General features: G+C 37.0%; 1 protein-coding gene across 3 annotated transcripts in view; it reads left to right on the forward strand.

Moving 5' to 3' along the window:
- EML5 (EMAP like 5) overlaps positions 1 to 23,078 on the forward strand; it is a 94,784-nt gene extending 71,706 nt beyond the window's left edge. For all 3 annotated transcript variants that reach the window (XM_054400010.1, XM_054400009.1, XM_054400008.1), the window contains 15 exons: positions 3,098 to 3,176; positions 4,276 to 4,405; positions 4,799 to 4,897; positions 6,946 to 6,966; positions 9,774 to 9,947; positions 11,333 to 11,541; positions 13,633 to 13,790; positions 15,584 to 15,698; positions 16,166 to 16,354; positions 17,252 to 17,424; positions 18,643 to 18,805; positions 20,017 to 20,120; positions 21,677 to 21,830; positions 22,637 to 22,737; positions 23,042 to 23,078. In XM_054400010.1, coding sequence (XP_054255985.1) covers positions 3,098 to 3,176; positions 4,276 to 4,405; positions 4,799 to 4,897; positions 6,946 to 6,966; positions 9,774 to 9,947; positions 11,333 to 11,541; positions 13,633 to 13,790; positions 15,584 to 15,698; positions 16,166 to 16,354; positions 17,252 to 17,424; positions 18,643 to 18,805; positions 20,017 to 20,120; positions 21,677 to 21,830; positions 22,637 to 22,737; positions 23,042 to 23,078 — 1,906 coding nt within the window. The remainder of the gene's footprint in view (positions 1 to 3,097; positions 3,177 to 4,275; positions 4,406 to 4,798; positions 4,898 to 6,945; positions 6,967 to 9,773; positions 9,948 to 11,332; positions 11,542 to 13,632; positions 13,791 to 15,583; positions 15,699 to 16,165; positions 16,355 to 17,251; positions 17,425 to 18,642; positions 18,806 to 20,016; positions 20,121 to 21,676; positions 21,831 to 22,636; positions 22,738 to 23,041) is intronic.
- Positions 23,079 to 23,743: the final 665 nt, after the last annotated feature.

The following is a 23,743-nucleotide window of genomic DNA, read 5'->3' on the forward strand; positions in this document are numbered from 1 at the left end:
GAGGTTGGTTGTTTTCTCTTCCAACAGTAAAATTGTTGAACCTACTTTTCGTTTTCTTGCAGTGCATAATTACGGAGATGTTGTCTCCTGTTTAGATGTATCTATTTTATTTTATTAAATCTCCCCTGACCTATGCGGTCATCCCTTGGTCTCTTATTTATATGTGTCTTCGCAACAGCAGTCAAATAGGTCTAGCCTCTGGCAAGTGATAAATGTACACTGTTCCTCCTAAATTATGGCATTTCCGAGAAAGCCTTCTTTCTTCTTAGAAGCTCTAAATCAAGATGGGCATAAAATTTTTTTATGTATAGATTATTAGGAATTGTCCTAACAAAACTGGATTCAATGTGTTCTTTTTGAGAGAGGAGGGAATCTTCACAGAATCACAGAATCAACCAGGTTGAAAGAGACCTCAGAGATCATCAAGTCCAACCTATTACCTAACACCTCCTGACAACTAAACCATGGCTCCAAGTGCCACATTCAGTCTTCTTTTGAACACTTCCCTGGGCTCCCTGCCACCTCCCTGGCCAGCCCATTCCACTGTTACTCTTTATGTAAAGAACTTTCTCGTCATCTTGAGCCTAAACTTCCCCTGGCGCAGCTTGAGACTGTGTCCTCTTGTTCTGTCACTGGTTGCCTGGGAGAAGAGACCAACCTCCACCTGTCTATAACCTCCTTTCAGGTAGTTGTAGAGATCAATAAGGTCTGCCCTGAGTCTCCTCCAGACTAAACACCCCCAGCTCCCTCAGCCTCTTCTCATAGGGCTTGTGCTTGAGACCTCTTGCCAGCCTTGCTGCTCTTCTCTGGACACATTCAAGTATCTCAATGTCCTTAAACTGAGGAACCCAGAACTGGACACAGTACTCAAGCTGTGGTCTAACCAGTGCTGAGTATAGGAGAAGAATGACTTCCTTGCTTCCTGTTCCCATGCTGTTTCTGATGCACGCCAGGATGCCATTTGCCTTCTTGGCCACCTGGGCACGCTGCTGGCTCATGTTCAGGCGGCTGTCAACCAGTACCTCCAGGTCCCTTTCTGCCTGGCTGCTCTCCAGCCACTCTGTCCCCAGCCTGTAGCACTGCATGGGGTTGTTGTGGCCAAAGTGCAGAACCTGGCACTTGGACTTGTTAAATGCCATCCTGTTGGACCCTGCTTTTCTATCCAGCCTGTCAAGGACCCTCTGCAGAGTCCTCCTACCCTCCAACAGATCGACACCTGCTCCCAACTTGGTGTCATCTGCAAACTTACTAATGGTGGACTCTATTTCCTCATCCAGATCATCAATAAAGATACTGAACAGGATTGGGTCCAACACTGATCCCTGGGGGACACCACTAGTGACAGGCTGCCAGCTGGAAGTGGCACCATTCACCACCACTTAAAGTGGATTTCTTCTAATGGGAGACCTCAGACAGGAAAAAAAAGATGCTGTAACTGAAGACTTTTGAGAATGAAGTCTGGGTTTACATTCACAGCAGATATTTTTCAAGCAGGACTGAAACAGTGTATTTAAATGCTGCTGTCTTTCGATATTTGCCTCTGAGCAAGGAGGCCTTTTGTACCCATCCACACTGGACTCCTTTCCTGACCTACACTGCTGTATCTGATAGATGTCCCTAGATTTTGCCTTTGCTGACAGTTTATTAGAAGTTGGTTTTCCAAGAGTTAGAATTTTGGAGTAGCAAAAAACAAGTGTTAGACTCGTTTTTTTCATGAAGTTGCAGATGTCTTTCTCCATACTTCAGTTGACCTTCTCTGTTTTAATTTGCACTTAATTATGAATGAATTTTAAATACGAGCCTAAGTTATTTTCCTTCATGCCTTGAATTTTCCTTGTAAATTTTTCCTCATCAGTTTTACTTTTGCAATTCATTTTTGTTCTGTAGGTATTTTACAGGCTTCTAAGCATAGAGGAAGTAATGGGAGTATCTCAGAACACAGTTTATGCTTGCTGTGCAATTTGCATTATAATCTGTACAAATCTTTTGGTGCTATGACATCAATTTATAGAAAATTTAGGCAGGAAAAATGTTCAGAAAATAATATTACATTTGACTATCTGAAAAGATATGTTTTGAATGTAGTTGATTCAATGTAGTTGAAAATACACTATTCAAAAAATTGTAGTCTGTTCTTAGAAAAGCCATGGTGATTATTTTGCATCAAAGTCATCATTCAAGAGCAGGTACGGAAATAAAAGTATCTCATACTGGAAAAGGCATATGAAAGAGAGCTGACCTGTTACATTATGTGTGGTATTAGTTTGTCATGGTTTGTCATGGGTTAAACCATGTGGGTTTCATGGAATCTGTATGTAGCATTTATTTTTAAATCAGTAGTTCCTCTAGGACCTAACTTTCCCTTCATGGCCACATACACTATATAAATAGAATCAATAACGTAAATTTTGATAAAATTTTGATAAAACTTAGATGCATGTTTCTCTCTATATGAGCGGTTTAACATAATCTAAAAAATGTTACTGATATTTGTCAAACATATCTAGTTGAATTTCTTAATTGGGGTATTCAGAGCAGTGGAACTGATGGCTGCTGTGATGATAGTTTACTTCAAAATAGATGTTGTTGATCAATAACTTGTTTCTGTTGATATGAGTGGATGTGCAGGTGTACCTGGAGTTCCTCATGAACTATTAGAAAAATAGGAAAAGTTAGGACCTTCGGAAGGCATGTGGGAACAGGAATGGCTATCTCAGGTATTTAAATTAATTAGGTAGGCCTTCAAAGTTCATCCAATAAAAACTGCTATAGAGAAGATGGGAGTACCTTAAGAATATAGCATGAAAAAGCTGAATATTGTGTTAGTGATCATTCAGTGTAAACCAAAGTTTTAAGTTAACCTCATGAGTTGTTGAGGAATTGTCAGGAAACCTAGCATGTTAAGCAAAGGTGTTTTGTTGGGTTTTTTTCCCCCTTTGACAGAGTGTTTTGGTTTTGTTTTTAAAGTTGAATACAAATATCAGTTAGGCAAAGTAGGGCTGTAAGTTTTCCATATGCAGTAGCAGGTTGGAAGTTACTGTGTTAGTATGGAATGGGTGACGGACAGCCTTCTCTTATTCACAGTTCTTTATTTCAGACCACCAGTTAGTAGGGCACTGCCACAGCCGGAGAAACTTCAGACAAATAATGTTGGGAAAAAAAAGAGGCCTGTAGAGGTAAGGAAAACATTGATCTGCTCTTCTTTACTTAGGCTTGTTTTTTTTATTTTTTTGGCCAGAAATTGGCACATATATGGACATAATAAATGATTGTTTCAATTAAAATGTATTAAAGGTGGAAATGAGTCGTGAATAAATAACAAAAAAAGTGGGAGAGACGGGTTTTTTTGCAAACCCAAAAAAGCCTGATAAGACTTTTTATTTCACACAAAATGGAGCACAACTTAATTCTTAGTAACAACAAAGCATTTAAATGGAGTATGTAGAAAGCAATATGCACTGTTGAGATAACTGGAATGTTACTAGGTATATTATCATAACAAAACTAAGCATCTTTTACTGCAAAACTTTTTAAAATTTAGTTTAAAACTTTGTTTAAAATTCATCATTGTTAACAGTTTAAAAAAATAAAACTTTTAAAAAATCTATTAGTGATGTCTTTATCTCAGGCACTGCTTTTTGTGATTGGTGGGGTTTTCTTTTGTTTGGTTTTGTTTTTTCATTACATAGCCAATGCAATTAAATATGTTTGCTTTTGGTTAATATGAAGTGTAAACTTCTTCTAACCTTGAAAAATGCAGTTGTTCATATCAACTGGAATATCTTCTATGATACGAAACAAAATTTTGGTGAGGCATGACAAATGGCCTTTTGACATCAATGTTTTAGAAGTTTTAGAACTTCTAAATGTAATTCAGCTTGCTTTATTGCCAAATGGGTTAAATTGTGGATCAGTGTTTCTCATTCTTTGGTTTTTAGTGTGTTTTGCATCACAAGAGCTGTGCTCTGCTTGGCTCACTATAATTAATTTATGTACCTCTTTCTGTGTATGCACACATGTGTATTCTGCATTCCTACAGTATCCAATAAATAGATGACATAACTGTATGACAAGAATGAGCAGTGATGTAATCTGACAGAGAAGGCAACTATTACCAGTTTCTGTTAGTTTAGAATATTGTTAAATTGCTTTTTCTTCACTGTATACGAATGTATTTGAAAAATAAAATGATGGGAAAGATAGTAGATTTCATAATTTCTTTAAATTTCTTTAAGGTTTTGAATAGCTAATATTATGTTAACAATTTTTTTTAAGGACCTCATTTTGGAACTGGTATTTGGGTACCGAGGCAAGGACTGCAGAAATAATGTGCACTATTTGAATGATGGTGCTGATGTAATATATCATACTGCATCTGTTGGGATCTTGTATAATGTGGCAACAGGTAGGAGAAAATCCCTTTGAGGAAAAGTGTTTCTTTCACATACTTGGAGTTAAAGTTTTTTAAGTGACTAGTGTGTGCTTTATGGGAAAATTACTATTTATTCCTCAGAATTCAATCTGTAGAGATTATTCATGATAATTTCATAAGCAAACTAAATAAATGTTTCTGGTGACTGAATTTTGGAAGCAAGTAGATTTGATTATTTTGATATTAGCTTCTGAAATTTGCAATTGAGGAGTTTTTGTTTCCTGGTTTTAAGTTCCAAACTGCAACATCATCGTAGTGCTTTGTTCTAACAAACAAATACTGTACAGTTTTCAAACATTAGCCATGTCTATGCTTGTGCAAATATTTTAATTAAAGTTGGACTCTTTTATTTTCTTTTTTATTTAGGCTCTCAATCTTTTTACCAGGAACACAATGATGATATTTTGTGCCTCACTGTAAATCAGCACCCCAAGTTTACCAACATAGTGGCAACTGGCCAAGTAGGTATGTTTGTATATTTGTAAAGAGAAATTAACATAAGAGCATGCACTTAGGGTCTTGTGAGTTCATGATAAATCACAAAAATAGTTAATTACACTACCTCTGTTTGTATGAGTGTTACTCAGTTACCTGTCCTCTATATATGTTTCTTTGAGTGTAATTTAATAACACTGAACAAAAAACATTGAGTCATGAAAGATTGAATTTATCTTTTGTTTGGAACATTATCAAATATATTTCTTTAGAAATCTTAAGCCCCAGGAAATGAGTCCAGTTTTATTTAACTACCAGCTTGTCTTAGGCCTTCCACAGAGTCATAGCCCTTCCAAAGAAGCTTAATTGAGCTAGTCTTTGTTTATATATGGACCAAACCAAGAATAGATGTTACTTCATGTGGATTTTATCTCATCAGGCAGGTTACTAGTGACTGCTTGGTGTTGTGACAATACAGAGTTGTACCATTCTAGGCAGAACCAAACCCATAGTGGTGTTACTGATGTAGATTCCAAAGGGAAACGTCTATGTTCCATAGTAATATTAAAATTGATCTATAAATTAACCAGGTTAAAAACAAACAAACATAAAATCCCACTGTGCATTTGCATAGCTGAGCTAATACTGCTCTTTCTAAGTTTTCTAAGCATAATTTTTGTACTCCTGCAATCCACTTGCAGTTTTCATACCTCCAGATATCTGAATCTTAGTGGATCTGAATCTTTGTGGATTCAAACCCACACTGTTTTTTCTTAGTGCAGAGCATAAAAAACCCTCTTAGTTTATTTTAGCCAGAATAGTCATTCGGTCTTTTACCCTGTAGGTTTGTTTTGTTTTTCATCTAGTAATGTTGAGTTTGTCAGAGTTTATTACTTGCATCCCTCTGTCTTTTGGATTTTTAGGTGCATGTCTTAATAAAATTTACTCATTGATAGCAGTAACTGCTTAGCTAAAATTGCTTCATTTCTTCATGAGTTTGGCCTCATATCAATTTAAAGAAATCACTAATGCAGATTACTTAAATGGAAAAAAGTCATCAGTGGCTTTTTGTTTATAGTACGATTACAAAGAAAATTTGCAGGAATTACAGACCTTTTATTGTCTTTAGGAATTTGCTTTTTTGCGGTGTATTTCTTAGCCTGGCCCTGTTTACCTTTCCATATGACAGAATATATGGAAAGAATGTAGACATAATATGAAAATCTATTCTTTGTGTGGATTTTCTTTAGTGCTCATCTTTCTCAAGAAGAGGCACAGGACCCTTAATGCCTTTTTATTTGATAAGCATTTCTACATCGACTAGCAGTAGAAAAATTTTAACTGTTTGGTAATGTGGAATAAGGCATACAAATCTGGAGAAGATGACACTTAAGGGTTAAACTACAAAACATGTTTTTAAGGAGAGAATTAAATATGAAAAATGAACTGGAAGCAAAATACCTCCAAACAACAGTTATTTTTAGATTCTGAACAGATGTTAAGGAGTACATACTCTATAAAGGCCATACTTAAGTGCAGCTACTTTTTCTACTGATATGACTGGCACAAACATAGCTTCATCATTATAATTTAAAACTTAAAAAGGTTTACAGAAATACTATTTCAAGTATTTTTAAACTGTAATGCTGCTATGTGGAGTCTCAGTAATACTTCCCAGTAGCTGAGCCTTTATGATCCTGTCAAGATCAGACTCAAACATTACTTAGCAGAATAGCAATCATTTTTCTTTTAAACTTCATTCAGTAACATGTAAAATACCGATTAAAAAAAAATAATTTGGAAGAGAGAGACCCAGCGTATACCAAAACTAGATTTTTGTGTTGTAACTCAAAATGGAAATGAAAATATATTTATTCTGCAAATTTTTATTTCTGATGTGACTTCCTTTTATCAGTAGTTGTTCATCTTTAACACTAAAAGCGGTGTTGGTGCTCCTGCAATGCAAAGACATGACATCAAATTTTGTGTTAAGAAATTACACTAAATGAGGCATATATTTTCTTTAGCGATTATCTTATTTCTGATCTAATTATTTTTCTGCTGCTTTTCCATTACAGGAGACTCAGCAGATATGTCAGGTAAGGGAAATAAAATTTTAACATCTTCAGGTGTAGTTAGTGTTTCATTAGCTGTGTACAGCTTTATGGAGCACTAAGTGACGTGAATCCATTTTTAATTTATTAAAACCCTGTATCAGTCATATTGCTGTTAGCACTGAATAGAAACCACAACAGTTCAGCAAACTGTAAATACAGAAACAGTAAAAATGTTAGAACTTACTTAAACCCAGCTTTTGTTCCCTTCTTGCTGCCCAGTGATTAGTGAGTTCTAGTGCTACTACTGCCTTTATGGACATGTTGGGGCTGACAATTAACATTTTGTTTAGATACTCAATTGAGTATAATTTAAATAATGCATTTCTAAAGTATAATTTCATTGAGGAGGCCTAGGTGACTGAGTGAAAAAAATTATCACCTTTCACATTTATTTATGGTTGTCATGCAGTTATTTCCACTGATCTAAAATGCTTGTTATGATGTAATTTTAATTTTTTTTCTGTATCATTTTGGGTCTTTGACAGTCTTGACAGAGCTATTTTTTAATTAATATGTTGTTTTTTCAACTGTAATCTTAAAAATTCATCACCATCATGTGTGAGTGAGTTCATTGTTGAGAAGCCATAACTGTCTTGCAACACATCTTTAGAGATGCATAAATGTGTGTTCACGTGTACCTAGAAAGTATAATAATCTTCATGTGGATATAAAGTTTGTTCTGCAAAGAACAAATGTACAATGGTGTTTTTAATGTGTGTTGACTTCTTTTAAATATGCCAAATTGTGCTTACTCTAAGGATGGGAGGAAGAATATAGGTACCTTTTCCCACACTTCTTAACTGTGCAAAAGAAGCAGTGATGATATGGTTGTTTCATATAAAAGAACATCTCTAGTCCTGCATATAATGCCTGGACTTTCCCTCTCTCACTTGCCTTTTTCCTACTACAACTTCAGTTTGAGCTTACGCATATTACTAAATTCTGTTGTCACTGCCTGAAATCAGCACTCTTACTTTTTTTCTTCTATAAGGAACCATTAGTCTGGAATCCAAGCTGCTGCCTGCTTTTGTTAGAAAGTTGCTCAGTTTTTCTTAAAATTTATTGATGGCTATTTGGCATCTTTCTTACTGACAACTTACACTTCTCTAGTTTCAATTTTCTGTTGTCTGCAGTGATGCAGGGGTTCTTGAAAGAGTAACGTTTGTAATAGGCTGGAATGGCAAATTAAGTTTCATAATGAGTTGGTACAGATTTGTTTCATCTTACTGAAGATATTTTTTGTCCTACCAGCCCATGGTAGCTTTAACTTCTCCCAGAAGGAGATGACACCTTAGAAAGTCTCTTTTGTGAGAGCAGATGTTAAGCAGCTGGAGTACTCCACAAGCAGGACACAATGTCTGGACAGACTTTCAGAAGAACACCGTCAAGTAGGAGGACTCAAGAGTCCATGTTCTCTGCCCTGAAAATCTTACTCTGAAAGATTTTTTTTCAATTATTATCCATGAAGTCTAGATGAAAGTTTCTACCTGCCACCTGAAAGGAAAATCTGGGACAAGGTTATAGGGGAAGTGCACAGGTCAAGGGCAGTACAGAGTTTTAGCAAGGGGAACGCTGAAGAGAAAAATAAAATTCAGGTTCATAGTAAAGCTTTTGCCTTCCCTCAGCTTTCCGTAAGGACAGCAAGGAGACATGCCAACTGTTGCCAGCCTTGCCTTTTCTGTTTAATGGCATGTCTATACTATGCTGTAACACCTCTCAGAAAGTGATGGCAACAGCGTGCTGGTACCATGAGAGGAAATTTCAGTGAGAAAGAATTATCTTCCTAATTACTTTTCTAAAGATTGTTTTGGAACAGTTATGGAATTGTGCTCAAAAACTTAGTTTCAAGTGGCTAAAATTTTACCTATGTCCCTGTGCCTACAGTTTCCCATGGTTTATGTTCTTTTGAGGGTCTAGATTTAACTGTTTGGAAATACAGGGAATGGAGCTGAAATAACATAGTGTATGTGAATCTGAGTCTACAACAATAACCAGAAACCTCCAGGTTCTGCCATCAGATTTACTAGAGATTAGAAATACGGAGGCTTGAGAGAGAACCTTCCTGTCCTGGAAGTGTCCTAGATGCTGTTCAGAGACTGCAAACTATATATAGCTTGCAAGATCTTTGGAGAAGGCATTGGTATTTGGAAAAACACCTTGATTGTCATCACAATAGAAACAGTCACATGCAATAGTAGCACAGAATGACACTTCTTACTGCAAAGAGCTTGCAGTCTAAACAATGCAAACTAAATTAAATACCCTAGTTCTTCTACATCAGTAAGCAAGCTGATTATTCAGCTGTCATTCTCCCAAGAGAGCATGCATTTCAGACAGATGGCCATTTTGTAGACAAGGAGATTTTGGCCTTGCACTGTAAACTAATTTCTCTACAGCTATCAGTTATCCAAAAGGTACATGCAGAAATTACATTCTTGATGACGTATTCAATATTTATGAAGCGTTTTGAGTTAGCATGCTTAGTTTTACTTAGGAGGAAAACAGAAGACAGCTTGCTTTCCAGCTCCTCCTGTGCTTCAGAAGTCTAGGAACAAGTTAAGACAAGTTTTCATCCCCATCCCTGTAGTGAGGCCAACTTCTTAGTTCTACTTGATGTTGTTTGCCATAAATTGATTTCCAAAGGGAGGCCAAAATCTCCTCTATTTATTTTTTTTATATCTGACCAGAACAATTTTCTTTGTCTTATTAAAAATACTAACTGCTTCAGTAAGTAAATCATTATACATTTTCACAATGTATGCTAATTGCATGTTTTTATGTTTGTGTAGCTACAGCTCCTTCTATTCATGTGTGGGATGCAATGAACAAGCAGACACTGTCAGTACTGCGGTGCTACCACTCAAAGGGCGTTTGCTCAGTCAGTTTCAGTGCCACTGGCAAACTGCTGCTGTCTGTAGGGCTGGATCCTGAACATACCATTACCATTTGGAAGTGGCAAGAAGGTAGGAATGTGTTTTTGTAGAAGGTGTTTATGCTGTTAGAGGTATGTTGTCTTGAGTCAAGAGCAACTGTAACATGAAAATGTCAGTGAATTGAAAATTGCTACAAATAAATGCTGTGCACTATGTGCTGTACAAGAAGTAGTAAAATAAATGTACTTGCCCATTCTGTTAACTGCTAAATATATCTCCTCTGTTGTGTAAACATCAAGATAGTTCATGAATTCCAGGTTAGAATAATTAAAGAAAATTGTAGTCTTTGCTGGTTTTGTTTGTTTGTTTGTTTCAGTTCAGTAATTTCTTTGCTGCTTGGTAAAAACTCTATAAAATCTTTTTTTTGCTCCCAGAGAAATCTTCCATTCTCCTCTTTTTTACTTTTCTCTGAAGTGTGATTACTGGCTAGGTTTTTGTACTCATGAAGTTATCCCCCCAAAATTACAAATTGCAGAAACATGAGGCTAGTACAATTCCTTTGTGGGGCAGTGCAATTGGTGTCTTAAGCTATACTACATGTTTTCAGGTTGCCTTTGATCTGAGCTGAGGATTTAGACTAAAGTAATTTGGTCAACTCCTTTCTTCAGTTCCTTTCTGTCTGTCAAAGCCATGCCCAGATTATGAAACAGATTTTCTAGTCTTAATGATTTATTTCCTCTCTCTTTGGAGATTTCTATTGATCAACTAGTATCTCTCAGAAGTATGAAGATCAGCTATAAAGTTAATAAAAAGTGAGCCTTCACAGCTTGTCTGCTAGCTCCTGTGGAGCCAGATGCAATGTTAAACATGTGATTATACAGTCTTAGGCAGTATGAAGTATGTGTGGTAAAAGTCCACTGCCATTGCAGTCAGAGTGTGCCCACGCAGGATTTACATCAAGGAATCTTCATATGATTTTAACACATCTGAAGAGACTGGAAAAGCATTGCCTTTCTAAGACTGCATGTGGCAGAGTCAGTTTCTGCATTTTCTGCAGAAAGAAGAAAATTTTATAACTAGAAAAAATTTGCAGACAAGTAATTCATTAGCCTTTTGTAATTGGATTTGCAAAGCTTGGAATTTTCAGAGGAGTTATAGGAATTTCAGAGATGGAAACTTAATTGGATCTGAGCTGCTAACTCTTTTATACTCCTGAGGAAATTGAAAATTATAAGTAGATGGTACCTTCATTAGATGCTACACTTTGCTACTGGGTCTTATTAAAAGATTTGGTTTGTTTTTTTTTTTTTTAATCTACACGTTAATTTAGTTTTATCTTAGGAGCAGTTTGTGCTTTTCTTCCTGGCCATTGTGGTCTTGGATGACTCGTTGTTCTCCATAGTTTTTATACTTTTAAAAAGCATAAATACCTATTTTTCTCAGTGAATTAGAAGTGTTCATTTTCCTTCTGCCAGGTGCCAAAATTGCCAGCCGAGCTGGTCATAACCAGCGTATATTTGTAGCAGAATTCCGACCAGATTCAGACACCCAGTTTGTTTCTGTGGGAGTAAAACACGTGAGGTTCTGGACACTGGCTGGGAGAGCTCTTCTGAGTAAGAAAGGGCTGCTGAGCTCCATAGAAGATGCCAGAATGCAAACGATGCTATCTGTAGCTTTTGGAGCGGTATGTACCTTACAAACTATTTTAAAATGCATACAATCAAGAATATTTTATCTTTTCTGAATGTGTCAGTTGTTTCATTAAACTCAGTTGAGTGTTTCTAATACTTACCTGCTAGCTAGAAGTAATACTGGCTTTCTTTAGAAGAGAAAAGTAGATTATGAATTGGTAGGTTTTCACACTAAACAAACACAGGTGCTTTGGATGCTGCTTGGTATCTAAACCAGGTAAAAGAGAGCTGACTCCTAGACTGCAGGAACCATACCGTAGAGAGGAGGCTAACTTTATGCCCAGCTGGGCGTGATTGTATTATGATCCATATGCATTACTTCACATGAGTAATCTGAGGTTTTGTTTTGCTGTGGATTTGATTTTTTTGTTTATTTGTTTGGGTTTTTTTGGTTTTTGGGTTTGTTTTTGTTTTTTGACAGATGCAGGTCTTGTAGCTCAGTACCATTACTCTGCTGTTTCAGGAGTTGCTCTGTATGAGCAGCACTCATCTCTTCAGCTGGGCAGATAGCCATAAATTTCTTTTGTGGAGTGGTGCTTCTATTGTGTGCATTACTGTCCTGCTTGCCGATATTCCTGTTGGGTCCAGACTGAATTCATGCTACTAATTTTGATTTTTGAAACTGGAACTGTCCTGTGGTTTCATTTTGGATGAGACTGTCTCTTTTCCAGAGTGATGTGTCTCTCTCTCAGCTACCTCTGATTTAAGAGAGTCCTACAAAACAGCAAGATACTGTCCACATGATAACTGTTAGAGGTGTTAGAGAAATCTCTGTGAACTTTCTTATGAAGCAGCAGATATTTGGCATAATAGATAAGGCTGTATGCTTAATATTGGGGAGCATAGTGTGAGGTTGTTGGGGATGCAAAGCTTGCAAGGGTTTTGTAAATAGATGTGCAAACTGAATAAAGCCAAACAAGGTGTGTTTTCCTGTAGGAAGCAGTTCTGGGAATGCTTTCCTTCCTTGATTCTGTCTCGGAAGGAGCTAATTCAGGTGCTCCTAAAGAGGAGTTGGAAACAGCCTAAGAGTTATGGTGTCAGGATGGTCAGAGGATCTGCTCCCACATTAATTTCCAGTTCTCTTATTTTGTCATTTATTAGGGCACACACACACACACAACCCTTAAAATAAGAGCGTAGAACATCAACCCACCTCAAGTCAAGAAAAGTGTTCCTGCCAAATCTATACACGCACACTGGTGCTCTGAAATAGTACACATAATACTGAATTTGAGCATCGTTTATGTAAGTGAATAAAACAGTTCTGAACAATAACCAGTTCCTGATGGTTTTCACAGAATCACAGAGTGTTATGGGTTAGAAGGGACCTTGAAATATCATCTAGTCCAACCCCCCTGCCAGAACAGGATCAACTAGAGTAGGTCACATAGGAACATATCCAGGCAGGTTTTGAATGTCTCCAGAAAAGGAGACTCCACAGCCTCACTGGGCAGCCTGTTACAGTGCTCTGTCAAAGTTTTCCCTTGTGTTTACATGAAACCTCTTATATTTCAGCTTGCACCCATTGCCCCTTTCGTTAAGGGCAACTGTTTTAGGTGTAGGCTAATAAATTAACCTTAAATTTCAAGGAAAATGACATTTTTTGGTATTACTTTCCAAAAACTGGAAGCAGAAGTAAAGAAGAACAGGCAGCTTTTAGTTCTGTGTTAAGTCAAACTGCTTTCTCCATAAACTAGTGGTTACAATAAGCTAGTGAGTACCTTCACACCATGTGTGAAATGTCTAAACTATTCTTGGTTTTCTACTTTTTTACCACATTTGGCACATCTGGTAGGCTAGAAACAGATATCCCTATGGTTGAAGTTTATCATTGCATTTCTTCTTGCAATGCAGAGCCTTTTAGCTACAAGAAAGCATTCTGTGTTTCAGACTTCAAGAATGAATATTGTAGCTCATTGTCTTGCCATTTGCAGGTGCTTATTACCCGTTCCACAATTTACTCTTCTACAGCAGCAAGTAAGAGCAATCTAGCCTAAATGCAAATGGTGATACCTTTATTTCTGAATGTTTTTCTTCCTGCCCTACTGAGAATCAGATGATGAGTGTATTTTTCCCCTTTTCAGAATAACTTGACATTTACAGGTACTATCAGTGGAGATGTTTGTGTTTGGAAAGACCATGTGTTGATACGAATTGTGGCCAAGGCTCACAATGGACCTGTTTTCACAATGTATACCACATTAAGAGATGGTTTGATCGTTACAGGAGGCAAAGAAAGGCCGTGAGTCTTCTTTTTTTTTTTTTTTTTCATTTTTCTGCATGCACATGTATTCTTTAAAAATGGTTTGGATTCATCCCATCTAACACTAGCAGTTGAGACATCAGTGCTAGAAGAGTACTCACTTTTGGATCCCTGAATAGGTGGTAGGAAAAAAAGTAGCCACCACCTCCAGTGTGCAGGTAAGCCCATGTGAGCTTCAAGTACCTGGGTTTCGTCCATCCATTATAATAGAAAGCTTAGAATTGCTAGGGTCCTTATGTGTAGTTTGCTTAAGTACCTAAAGTCAAGGGGGATGAATCAGAATCTAAATGCTGTACAAGTAGTTCTTTGTAATTTTAGCTTCTAAATGACAGTCATCTTACTAAAGCACATGTGCAAGCTTCTTGAGACATTTTATCATTACTTTACATTATTTTGGTTTAAACTAATAGGCAAATATAAAACAAATTATATTGCATTGTCAATTATACTACTTTATGTCAATCAGGTAATGATTCTTCAAGGACAAATACACCATTAGCAAAGAGATGATACAGTTCTCCCTTCTTAAGCTGAAAAGAGCTGAGTTATTGTATCAAAAACAGCCTTGAAATCCCTTTTTCATGTTACATGGTTCAGTGATACTTATCACAACACTGTAATTTTTGAGAGAAGGCAAAAGCACTTAGTTTGAAATATGGCTTTAAGCAATAAAAAGTTACTGATTCCCTGGTGGATTATTACTTCTGAAGTTCAGCTGAGGTTGTTAATCTGGGTGATTTTCAAAACTGTGATTAAATAGGAGAATGATAAACTGCATAATGCACAGTTTCTTTTAAAGGACGGATCTGTTTAGTTACAATGGCAGAAGCAAACTATCTTCTCTTGAATCTAAGGGAGAGCAACATCTTTTGTGGGGTTGTAAGCAAAATGTCTCTTAAAGCATTTAATTTTTTTTCTTAGTGCCTTCCTAATGATTTATATATATAAATATGTAAAAGCTTCAGCTGTAATACAGGCCAGCTGATGGAATTTTGCGGGACACAGGCCACTGACTACTTTTTCTCTAAATAGTTCTTAGAGATCCTGCTTGATATTCAGTCCCAGATGAAAACTTCTGCCTGTGCTTTTGAACTATTTTCTTCTAATATTTCTAAAATATCATCATGAATTTATTTGGAGAATGATCTCTCTACCACTTCACTTCAGAGCCTCTTAGAAACTCTTTTTATTTTAATGTGTTCTTTACTGAAAAAAAAAAAATTCTCTTGAAGTGGGTGGGAAGTACCTAGTGCTTTCATGATTAATACTTATTAACTGGATGTCTTGTGCAATTAACATGGTGTGATTTTTCTCCTGTAGCTGCCATTTATATCACAGCAGTGATAGTAGAGAAATTTAAAAAAAAAAGCTAAAATCTTTTGTCATTTGTTTCATGTTTCTAGTTTCCCTTAACTATATTTTCATAATCTCAGCCTTTCTTAGTAATAAGATGGGAGTTTGTTCATACACCTACCCATTCCTTTGACTAGACAAATTCCCTAAGAGCTACTAAACCAACAGTGACCATCTTTCAATTCGTTCTGCAAAGAGTATGAGGACTTTTTATCAGTATTTCTTACTTAGCTAGGAGGTTCAGCATGTTAACATCACCTGTTCAGTAAAAACAAATAGAAATTATTAATGATTTAAAGCATAGTAAAATGTCTTGTCTACAATTCGTTGTATTAAATAGTAGAGTTCTTTCATACATTAACTGCCTGTTTGTGCCTTGTGACATTATACTAATGATTGTTCCTGATTTTTCTTCACAGTTCAAAGGAAGGAGGAGCAGTTAAGCTGTGGGATCAAGAGCTGAAACGATGTCGTGCCTTCAGACTAGAGACAGGACAGATGACAGACTGTGTTCGCTCTGTTTGTAGAGGCAAGGTAGAGAAAGAATCACATCTTCAAAGCTTATTTGTGAATTTATCTGAAGCATTAAATAAGTGATAAATTGCCTCCTCTCAGTGCTTGAAATTAAAGGGTGAGCTAGAAGGTGTCTGCAACTGATTTCACAGCAGGGAAAGAACTACTTTGAGACATCTTTTACTTAGGCTATTATTCAGTGTATATTTATATTAAAGACTAATTAAGGATTGATACTCTGTTTCCTTTTCACACTTCAGATATCTGCCTTACAAACAATAATTCCAGTAGCATCATGATTTACAGATGACTTTGAACTTCAATGAGTCACTGAAGAGTTTAAAAAATTAATTATCTTTGATTTTTTGATTACTTGATTTTAGCAAGTGTTCCTGACAGAACTGTTGCTTTGGATTGTATCTTCATTAGTGTTCATCACAAGTAATTAGTGTATTATATCAGGGATAATTCTTTCATTGTTGTTCAAGGGGAAAATCCTCGTTGGGACAAGAAATGCTGAGATAATTGAAGTTGGAGAGAAAAATGCTGCATGTAACATTCTAATTAATGGTCATATGGATGGGCCAATCTGGGGTCTGGCAACTCATCCTTCCAGAGATTTTTTCCTTTCTGCTGCAGAAGATGGCACAGTAAGACTCTGGGATATTGCTGAAAAGGTAGGTGGTGTGGTTTAGGAAATAAAACCAAATAAAAATCCTAGACCTGTGGTGGTGTTGAGGACTTGAAACTTGTTTTTTTGCTATATTCCATAATTAATCCGTATGGTAGTGGCAAACTGTTAGCACAAGAAATGTAATTGCATTCAACAAGGGCAAGGGTAGAGTCTTGCAGCTGTGAAAGAAAACCCCATGTATCAGTACTGGTTGGGGTCTGACCTGTTGCAGAGCAGTGAAGGGGAAAAGGACCTGGGAGTCCTAGTGGATGGAAGGTTGACCGTGAGCCAGCAATGTGTTCTTGTGGCCAAGGAGGCCAATGCTATCTTGGGGTATATTAGAAGGGGTGTGGTTCAAGAAGGACCTCAGGGAACTGCTTGAAAGAGCCCAGCGCAGAGCCACAAAAATGGTTAAGGGAGTTGAACATCTTTCTTATGAGGAGAGACTGAGGGAACTGGGGCTCTTTAGCTTGGAGAAGAGGAGACTGAGGGGTGACCTCATTAATGTTTATAAATACGTAAAGGGTGAGTGCCAAGAGGATGGAGCCAAGCTCTTATTGGTGATGCCCAATGACAAGACAAGGGGCTGTGGGTGGAAGCTGAGGCATAGGAAGTTCCATGGAAACATGAGGAAAATTTTTTTCCCTGTGAGGGTGACAGGACACTGGAACAGGCTGCCCAGGGAAGTTGTGGAGTCTCCATCTCTGGAGATATTCAGAACCCACCTGGGTGAGTTCCTGTGTGATCTGCTCTAGGTAATCCTGCTCCAGCAGGGAGGTTGGACTGGATGATCTTTCGAGGTCCCTTCCAACCCCTAACATTCTGTGATTCTGTGATAAGCTGCTTTTGAAACATGAGCAAATGGAAGCACTTACTCTTCTGGGTTTTTATTTCTTCACAGAAGATGCTGAACAAAGTCAGCTTAGGGCATGCAGCTCGTACTGTTTGCTACAGCCCAGAAGGCGATATGGTAGCTATTGGCATGAAAAATGGAGAATTTATTATCTTGCTTGTGACCTCTCTAAAAATTTGGGGAAAAAAAAGGGACAGAAGATCGGCTATTCAAGATATCAGGTCAGAAAATACAACGCCATGATCTGTTGTCGTATTCTAGAAACCTGTATTATTATGATGTTTAAAAATAAAATTTAAATTTCTGAGGAGCATTGCAATGGTGTTTCAGAGAGCTGAAACTGATGAGTGAATTGTGGAGTTCCTGTGATTATTCTGATACCAGGAATAAAAAGGAAGGAGGAGGTACATGAAGATAAGAGATAGCAATCAGTCAAAAAACAGGCAGTACAGTAGGGGCAGTGTCAGATGATATTGCCATGGGTTGGTTAAAATGAAGGGTGAATGGGGAAGTAAATGGACAATAGGAAGAGACCATACCAACCAAGGGGCAGATGTCAGCATGTCAAAAGGAGCAGGATGAGCTGATGTGTAGGAGGTAAAATGACATCAGAAGTTTACAGATGAAGACTGACTTGTGAGAGACAATGGTGTTGCCTCTCTGTCAGTTTGCTCTTTGTTGTGTTTTGTTAGACGTGATTTGGCAGAAGCAAAATTTTGTTTCTGTTTCCTGAGTGGAGGACAAGACTGTTCCTCTGAGATAAATTGATCATGATCAGCTAAGAAAAACTTTGGAGAGCAAAGTGGGATGAATAGGAGAAACAGAGCCAACAGGGACTTTACTGCAGGAAGGCAGGAGAGCCCTGCTCAATTTTTAGGGAGTTGCTGAAATCGGAAAGCTGTCCCAAAGTATGTCTTGGATATAATAAAAATCAAGAAACTTCCCTATTAATGCAAAAAGGGATGTGGGGAATGTGTTCAGCTCAGGAAGCTACTTAATTTCAAGACTAGAAGGGAAAACTGGAGGGAATAAACCACTCTACAGAGATACACTGAGCAGATAAAAGCTTTTCATTTCACATCTTTTTATTCAGGACTTTTCATCTAGAAGGTCATTTCTTCGTTTACAGCATTTCACTTTTCTAGTTTGGAGCCTTGCAAGAATAGCATTAAAGAGTCATTCATCAGATAATGAGCAGTTACTCCAGAGATGTTCCCAGTTCACTTATGTGGGACAACTGTACCAAAATTATTGACACCTTCTACTGCATATACTTTCCCTGAAAATTTTGCTTCAAAAGTTATTTTCCTGAGAAAAAATACTCCCCTCCCTCTTTAGTTCTGAATAGCAAATACTTGAAATGCAAGTTTGTCCATGCTTCTCGAATATTAGAATCTGTTGTGCCAACTATGTTAAAGTAAACCCTTTTATCTCTTCAGGTTTAGCCCAGATTCTCGTTACCTGGCAGTTGGTTCCAGTGAAAATGCAGTGGACTTTTATGACTTGACACTTGGTCCCACACTAAATCGAGTCAGCTATTGCAAAGATATCCCAAGTTTTGTGATCCAGATGGACTTCTCTGCAGATAGCTCTTATCTTCAGGTATCAGTTAATTGTTTGTTTTTCAGTGGAAAGCATACTCATGACAGATACTTTGCAAGTATTCTCCCTTCACAACTGCTCAGTTTTGTGATTCAATGTTGGAGTAGTAGGTTACTGTTGTTACTTTGTTGTAGTGATAACTGGATGACAGAAACAGTTATCTTGGATACTAAATATAGAAGAAATATGCATAGAAATGAGAAACATTCCAAAATCTCTGTAATATGTCTCCCTGCCCTTTTACGTCTTTGAAGCTGATGGGCTGTCTTAAAAGAGAAAAGGAGTACAGCCTGTCATTCTCTAAGCTCCAGAGACCTGTGAATTATTTGTATCATTGCCCAGAATAGTAGCACTGCACATTGCTTCAGTGCTGGCCATGGTGGAGCAGCACCAAAATCATGGTGTTACAACTCCCAGCAACAGGGATCAAGACATTTGTTAAAATCACAACAAAGGCACACTTTGCTTTCTATATTTTGCTCACATCTCAGAGGAGGAGTAAACTTCTCTCATCTCTTGATTTGCATTTTGTACAGCAACATCTAACATCTAACAGAATTGGCAAGGCATAAATGTTAGAAAAAATGTCTCCTTTTATTTAGATTCTGTAAAGCAGGTCCTTTCCAAGCAGATAAATGAAACATAGGTAATGAAAAGAATTAAGCAGTAAATACAAAGGATTACCTTAGAAATACCTTACAGTACCTGCTCTTCAGTATGAGCCCCTCAGAAAGATATCCTCTTCAATTGAGGCCTTGAGCAGCTGAGTCTAGTTGTGAGGCATCCCTGCCCATATTGGGGAGGTTGGAGTAGATGATCTCTAAGGTCCCTTCCAACCTAAGCCATGATATGATTATCAAATCAACTTCTACAGTCTGAGAGGTAGTACCTTTGTGTCAGTTCTAAAGATGACTTTATTTTGCCTTATTTGTACACACACATACATACAAACACACAGTAGAGAGAATTAATGTGTGCAGAATACGAGGTGTTTCAATTACTTTTTTTATTAAATATTTTAAAATTTAAGATTTCTTATGCTTCTTACTGTTGCTTTATGCTTGTATAGATTTTTGAGAATTTTCAATTTGTTGGGCAAGTTTTATTAATAGCTGTTACTTAGAGGCTGAAAGATACCTATCAAGAAAATGCTTTTCAAAGCCCTTCAGAATTAAAGTTGATGTATTCTGAATTCTCTGGTAATCTCAAAGGTCTCTACTGGGTCTTACAAAAGGCAAGTCTATGAAGTGCCTTCAGGAAAGCAGCTTGTGGACCAGGCTTTGATTGACAGAATAACATGGGCAACTTGGACAAGGTAAACGATCCACATATTGACACCTGGTAAAAAACTTGTAACTTCCAGGAGAAACACCAACTGTTTAAAAGCATAATTCATCCCTTCAGTCAGGTATTTTCATTTAGTGCACCCATCTGCTCCAGCAACAGATCAGGTAAGTACAGTACAGAAGAAGACAGTACAGAACATGAGCTGTTTGACCAATGAGGACATCTGATGATAAAAACTCACTTCTCTGATGTGTGCCTTTCTACTCACTGTGTAACTCTGGCTTCCTTTGGTACATCTCTACCAGCCTCAGTAGTTTCTCGTTGCACTATGGAAACATCCTGGAATACCGTGCTGTTTGCTTCAATATAGTGATTTGGGCATAAGAATACAGAGAAAATGAACAGATATCAAAGAGTGAAAAGATAATGTAAGACTGATAATTCAAGTTTTATTTACAGTAGTATACTAATGGTATCTAATGATATTAAAGTTGTTACTAACATTTGCATATTCAAAGGTATACAACAGTACTTTAAAAATATGTTAGTATATGTCATTCAAAATAGACATGAAGAATTACACAGTTTTTTATCTCACATTTAAATAATTTATGTTGTATCTAGATCTGATTTTCTGGGCCTTTTTCAGGCTCCTTTGCCTGTCTTCAGTAGTTAGCCTGATTAGCACCTTCAGACAAAAAGCGAGAATAAATACTTGAAAAATTTCCACATATGAGCTGCTTTGAGCAATCCTGACTATTTACTGCAAGACAGGACTAAGAGGGGCCTGAAAAAACTCATTTTGCTAGCTTTCTGGGTTTTGTTTACATAATCTGTTTTTGTTTCCACTTTGATACAAAAAAAAAAAAAAACAACCCAAACTGGTGCTTTCCAAGCCAATGGAGGATGTCTGAAGTAAAGCATTGGCTTTTTAATGTAGTGTACTGTGCTCTGATTTGAATGGAAAAAGTCACAGAAAAATTCCCAAATCACTCAGTTCTTAACAAATTATACTATAAAGGGCTTGTTTCTGTGCATTCTTAAAAGTATGTGTGTACATCATGAGCAGAGCTGAATGAAAAGCAGCTCTTCTAGAGGCTTTGCAAAGGAAATTTCATGTAAATGTCTGTTTTGGAATCTTAAGATGTTTCTTGTTAAATAGACAATCTTCTCTCTTTCTGATTGTAGTGAGGAAGCTTCACCATACTCAAGGAACCTTTTAATCTGATTGGTATGAAAATGTTACAGAGTCAACAAAGCGTAGTTACAATGAAAACATACCAGTTTTAATTTTCCTTATGCCATACTGGACAGTATTAGTACTATTGATTTTGCTTCTGCTTCTTAGTGTTGTCACAGGCTGTATTATTTTGGGAACTTATATCACTGCATCAGTTTCATAAGCAGCTATGGGATAATGCAAAAAATTAATTGCAGAGTAAAACCTACAACAGATGTGTATGTGTGAAGAGAAAATATGAAAATTACCTTTTTGTAAACCCAGTTACAATATGAGAGTTGCTTACTGTTTCCTTACTCTGTTATTGCTGTTGTTCAAAAGAATCTCTTGCTTTTCTGTTTCAGTGTCCTAGGGGATGAAGTAATTGGAATCTGGTCCAGGCATGCTGAAAAAGCTGATGTCAACTGTGCCTGTGTCTCTCACTCGGGAATCAATCTTGTAACAGGCGATGACTTTGGCATGGTCAAACTGTTTGACTTTCCATGTCCTGAAAAATTTGTAAGAACTTGTTTTTTGCATTGTTATAACAATAACTACTGTTGATATTATGGTCTTGTATTGCTTTTTTTCTAGCAGGTATACAGTGGAAATACTGCCTTTTATAAATGTGTAGCTTTTAAATGCATCTGTGTATGCACTTCAGCTCTATCGTCTGGTAAGCTTGCTTCACCTCAAAATTTTCTGACTGTTTTCTGGAATAGCTCTTGCTGGTGTCTGCCAGTCTGCATCTTCATACTGAAAACCTCAAAGTCCTTAGTTTTATTTTCCACATCTCTGTTGTCAGTTTGACAGATGAGATGTACAGCTGGTAATTCTAGTCCCATCTCTGTATTTCCATGGATGAAGAGTTTATAGATTTTTCACAGATACTAGCATTGTTAATTTTCAGGATTTGAGACTGCACAGTGTAAACTGTTTACACACTTAAAATGGAATATTTGTTATTCAGTGTTAGGATTATACACAAAATCTAGAGGTTGAGAATGTGACAAGATACATTTCATTTTATTGAGCTAGCTTGAGCATTGTTCCCAGTTTGCAGGTGCTGTCTCATTTGCTGACAATGTGCATTGCAACTCAATAGTAGTTCTCCTCCAGGAGATCTTTCACGTTTGAAAAGCTATAGAGCATTCTGAACGATATAGTAAGAAGGTAGATACAAATATGCATGCCTTATTTGATTTAGAATAGTAAAAAGTATTCAGACTTCCTCATTTTGTTCTTGGTCTTTGGTTTGTTGTTTTGGTTTTGGTTTGGTTTGGTTTTGGTTTTGGTTTGGTTTGTTTTGTTTTGTTTTTCTCCAGGCAAAACACAAACGATTTTTAGGCCACTCTGCCCACTTAACTAATATTCGATTTACAAGTGGAGATAGATATGTGGTCAGTGCTGGAGGGGATGACTGCAGGTATGTATCCTCTTCATTAGTTAAAAAGTACACAGCAGTGGGCTTGGACAGTCTAAAGCTGAAGTTCAGACAGGTTTTTTTATCTGTGTTCTTGCTATTCTGTGTTTTATATAAATGTATATTTGAAACCAAATGAATAGCCCAGATCTTAATATAAACAGTTAAGATTTAATAAATCTAAATATGCTGAGATTTGTTTTCAAGCATTATACTTTTAATGGAAATTTTGATTTTGTTAGCCATTTCTTTTAACAGTATTGTAGTGTTTTATATTTACTGTTTCATCTCTTTCTGAAAATAACAGCTTATTTGTTTGGAAATGTGTGCATATGCCCCATTGAGAGAGACATGGAGACTTGCAAAGAGGACACTGCATGAATTACCAGGCATGAAATACCCAGGATTGCAATGCGACGTTCTACTGTGCCCTGCATGCGTAAGAAATGGTGCTGATCCCAGACACAGAGCAACCTGTCTCTGGAAGACAAGTATCTAGAGCCTGTCAGAAGGATGGACTGTAAGAGATACACTGAGGCTCTTTGGTTTGCTTCAGTGTTGGATAATGCGGGTTTGTATTTCACTCACTGCCAGATGTTGAAAATTAAGTGTGTGGATAAAAGGAAAAAGTGAATGGTTAATCAATGTACAGTTTCACAGTAAGATCCTGGAGTTTTAATCAAGATATGTTATTTCTGACCTAATGCTGTACATTGATCTCTTTTCAGCATGAATGTTTCTTCTTTGTTTTAGGGTCTGGATATCATGAAAAAAAAAAAAAGTGTTCCATATTTTATTACTGAAAGAAACCATATATTAACTCTTAAATATATAGTATTTTAATAAATGTTTAGTTATTATAATGGAAATGATATTTCTATGGCTGGTCAAAAGGAGCATCATCTGGTGAAGCAGAAAATAATAGAGATAATTTCTTAGGACTTAAATATTTCTGTGTTTAGAGGCCTGGGTCACAGTCATGTCTGGTGAAGGCCATTAGATACGCATG

This window comes from Indicator indicator, chromosome 4 (genome assembly GCF_027791375.1).
Source record: "Indicator indicator isolate 239-I01 chromosome 4, UM_Iind_1.1, whole genome shotgun sequence".
In the NCBI taxonomy this organism is placed as follows: domain Eukaryota; kingdom Metazoa; phylum Chordata; class Aves; order Piciformes; family Indicatoridae; genus Indicator; species Indicator indicator.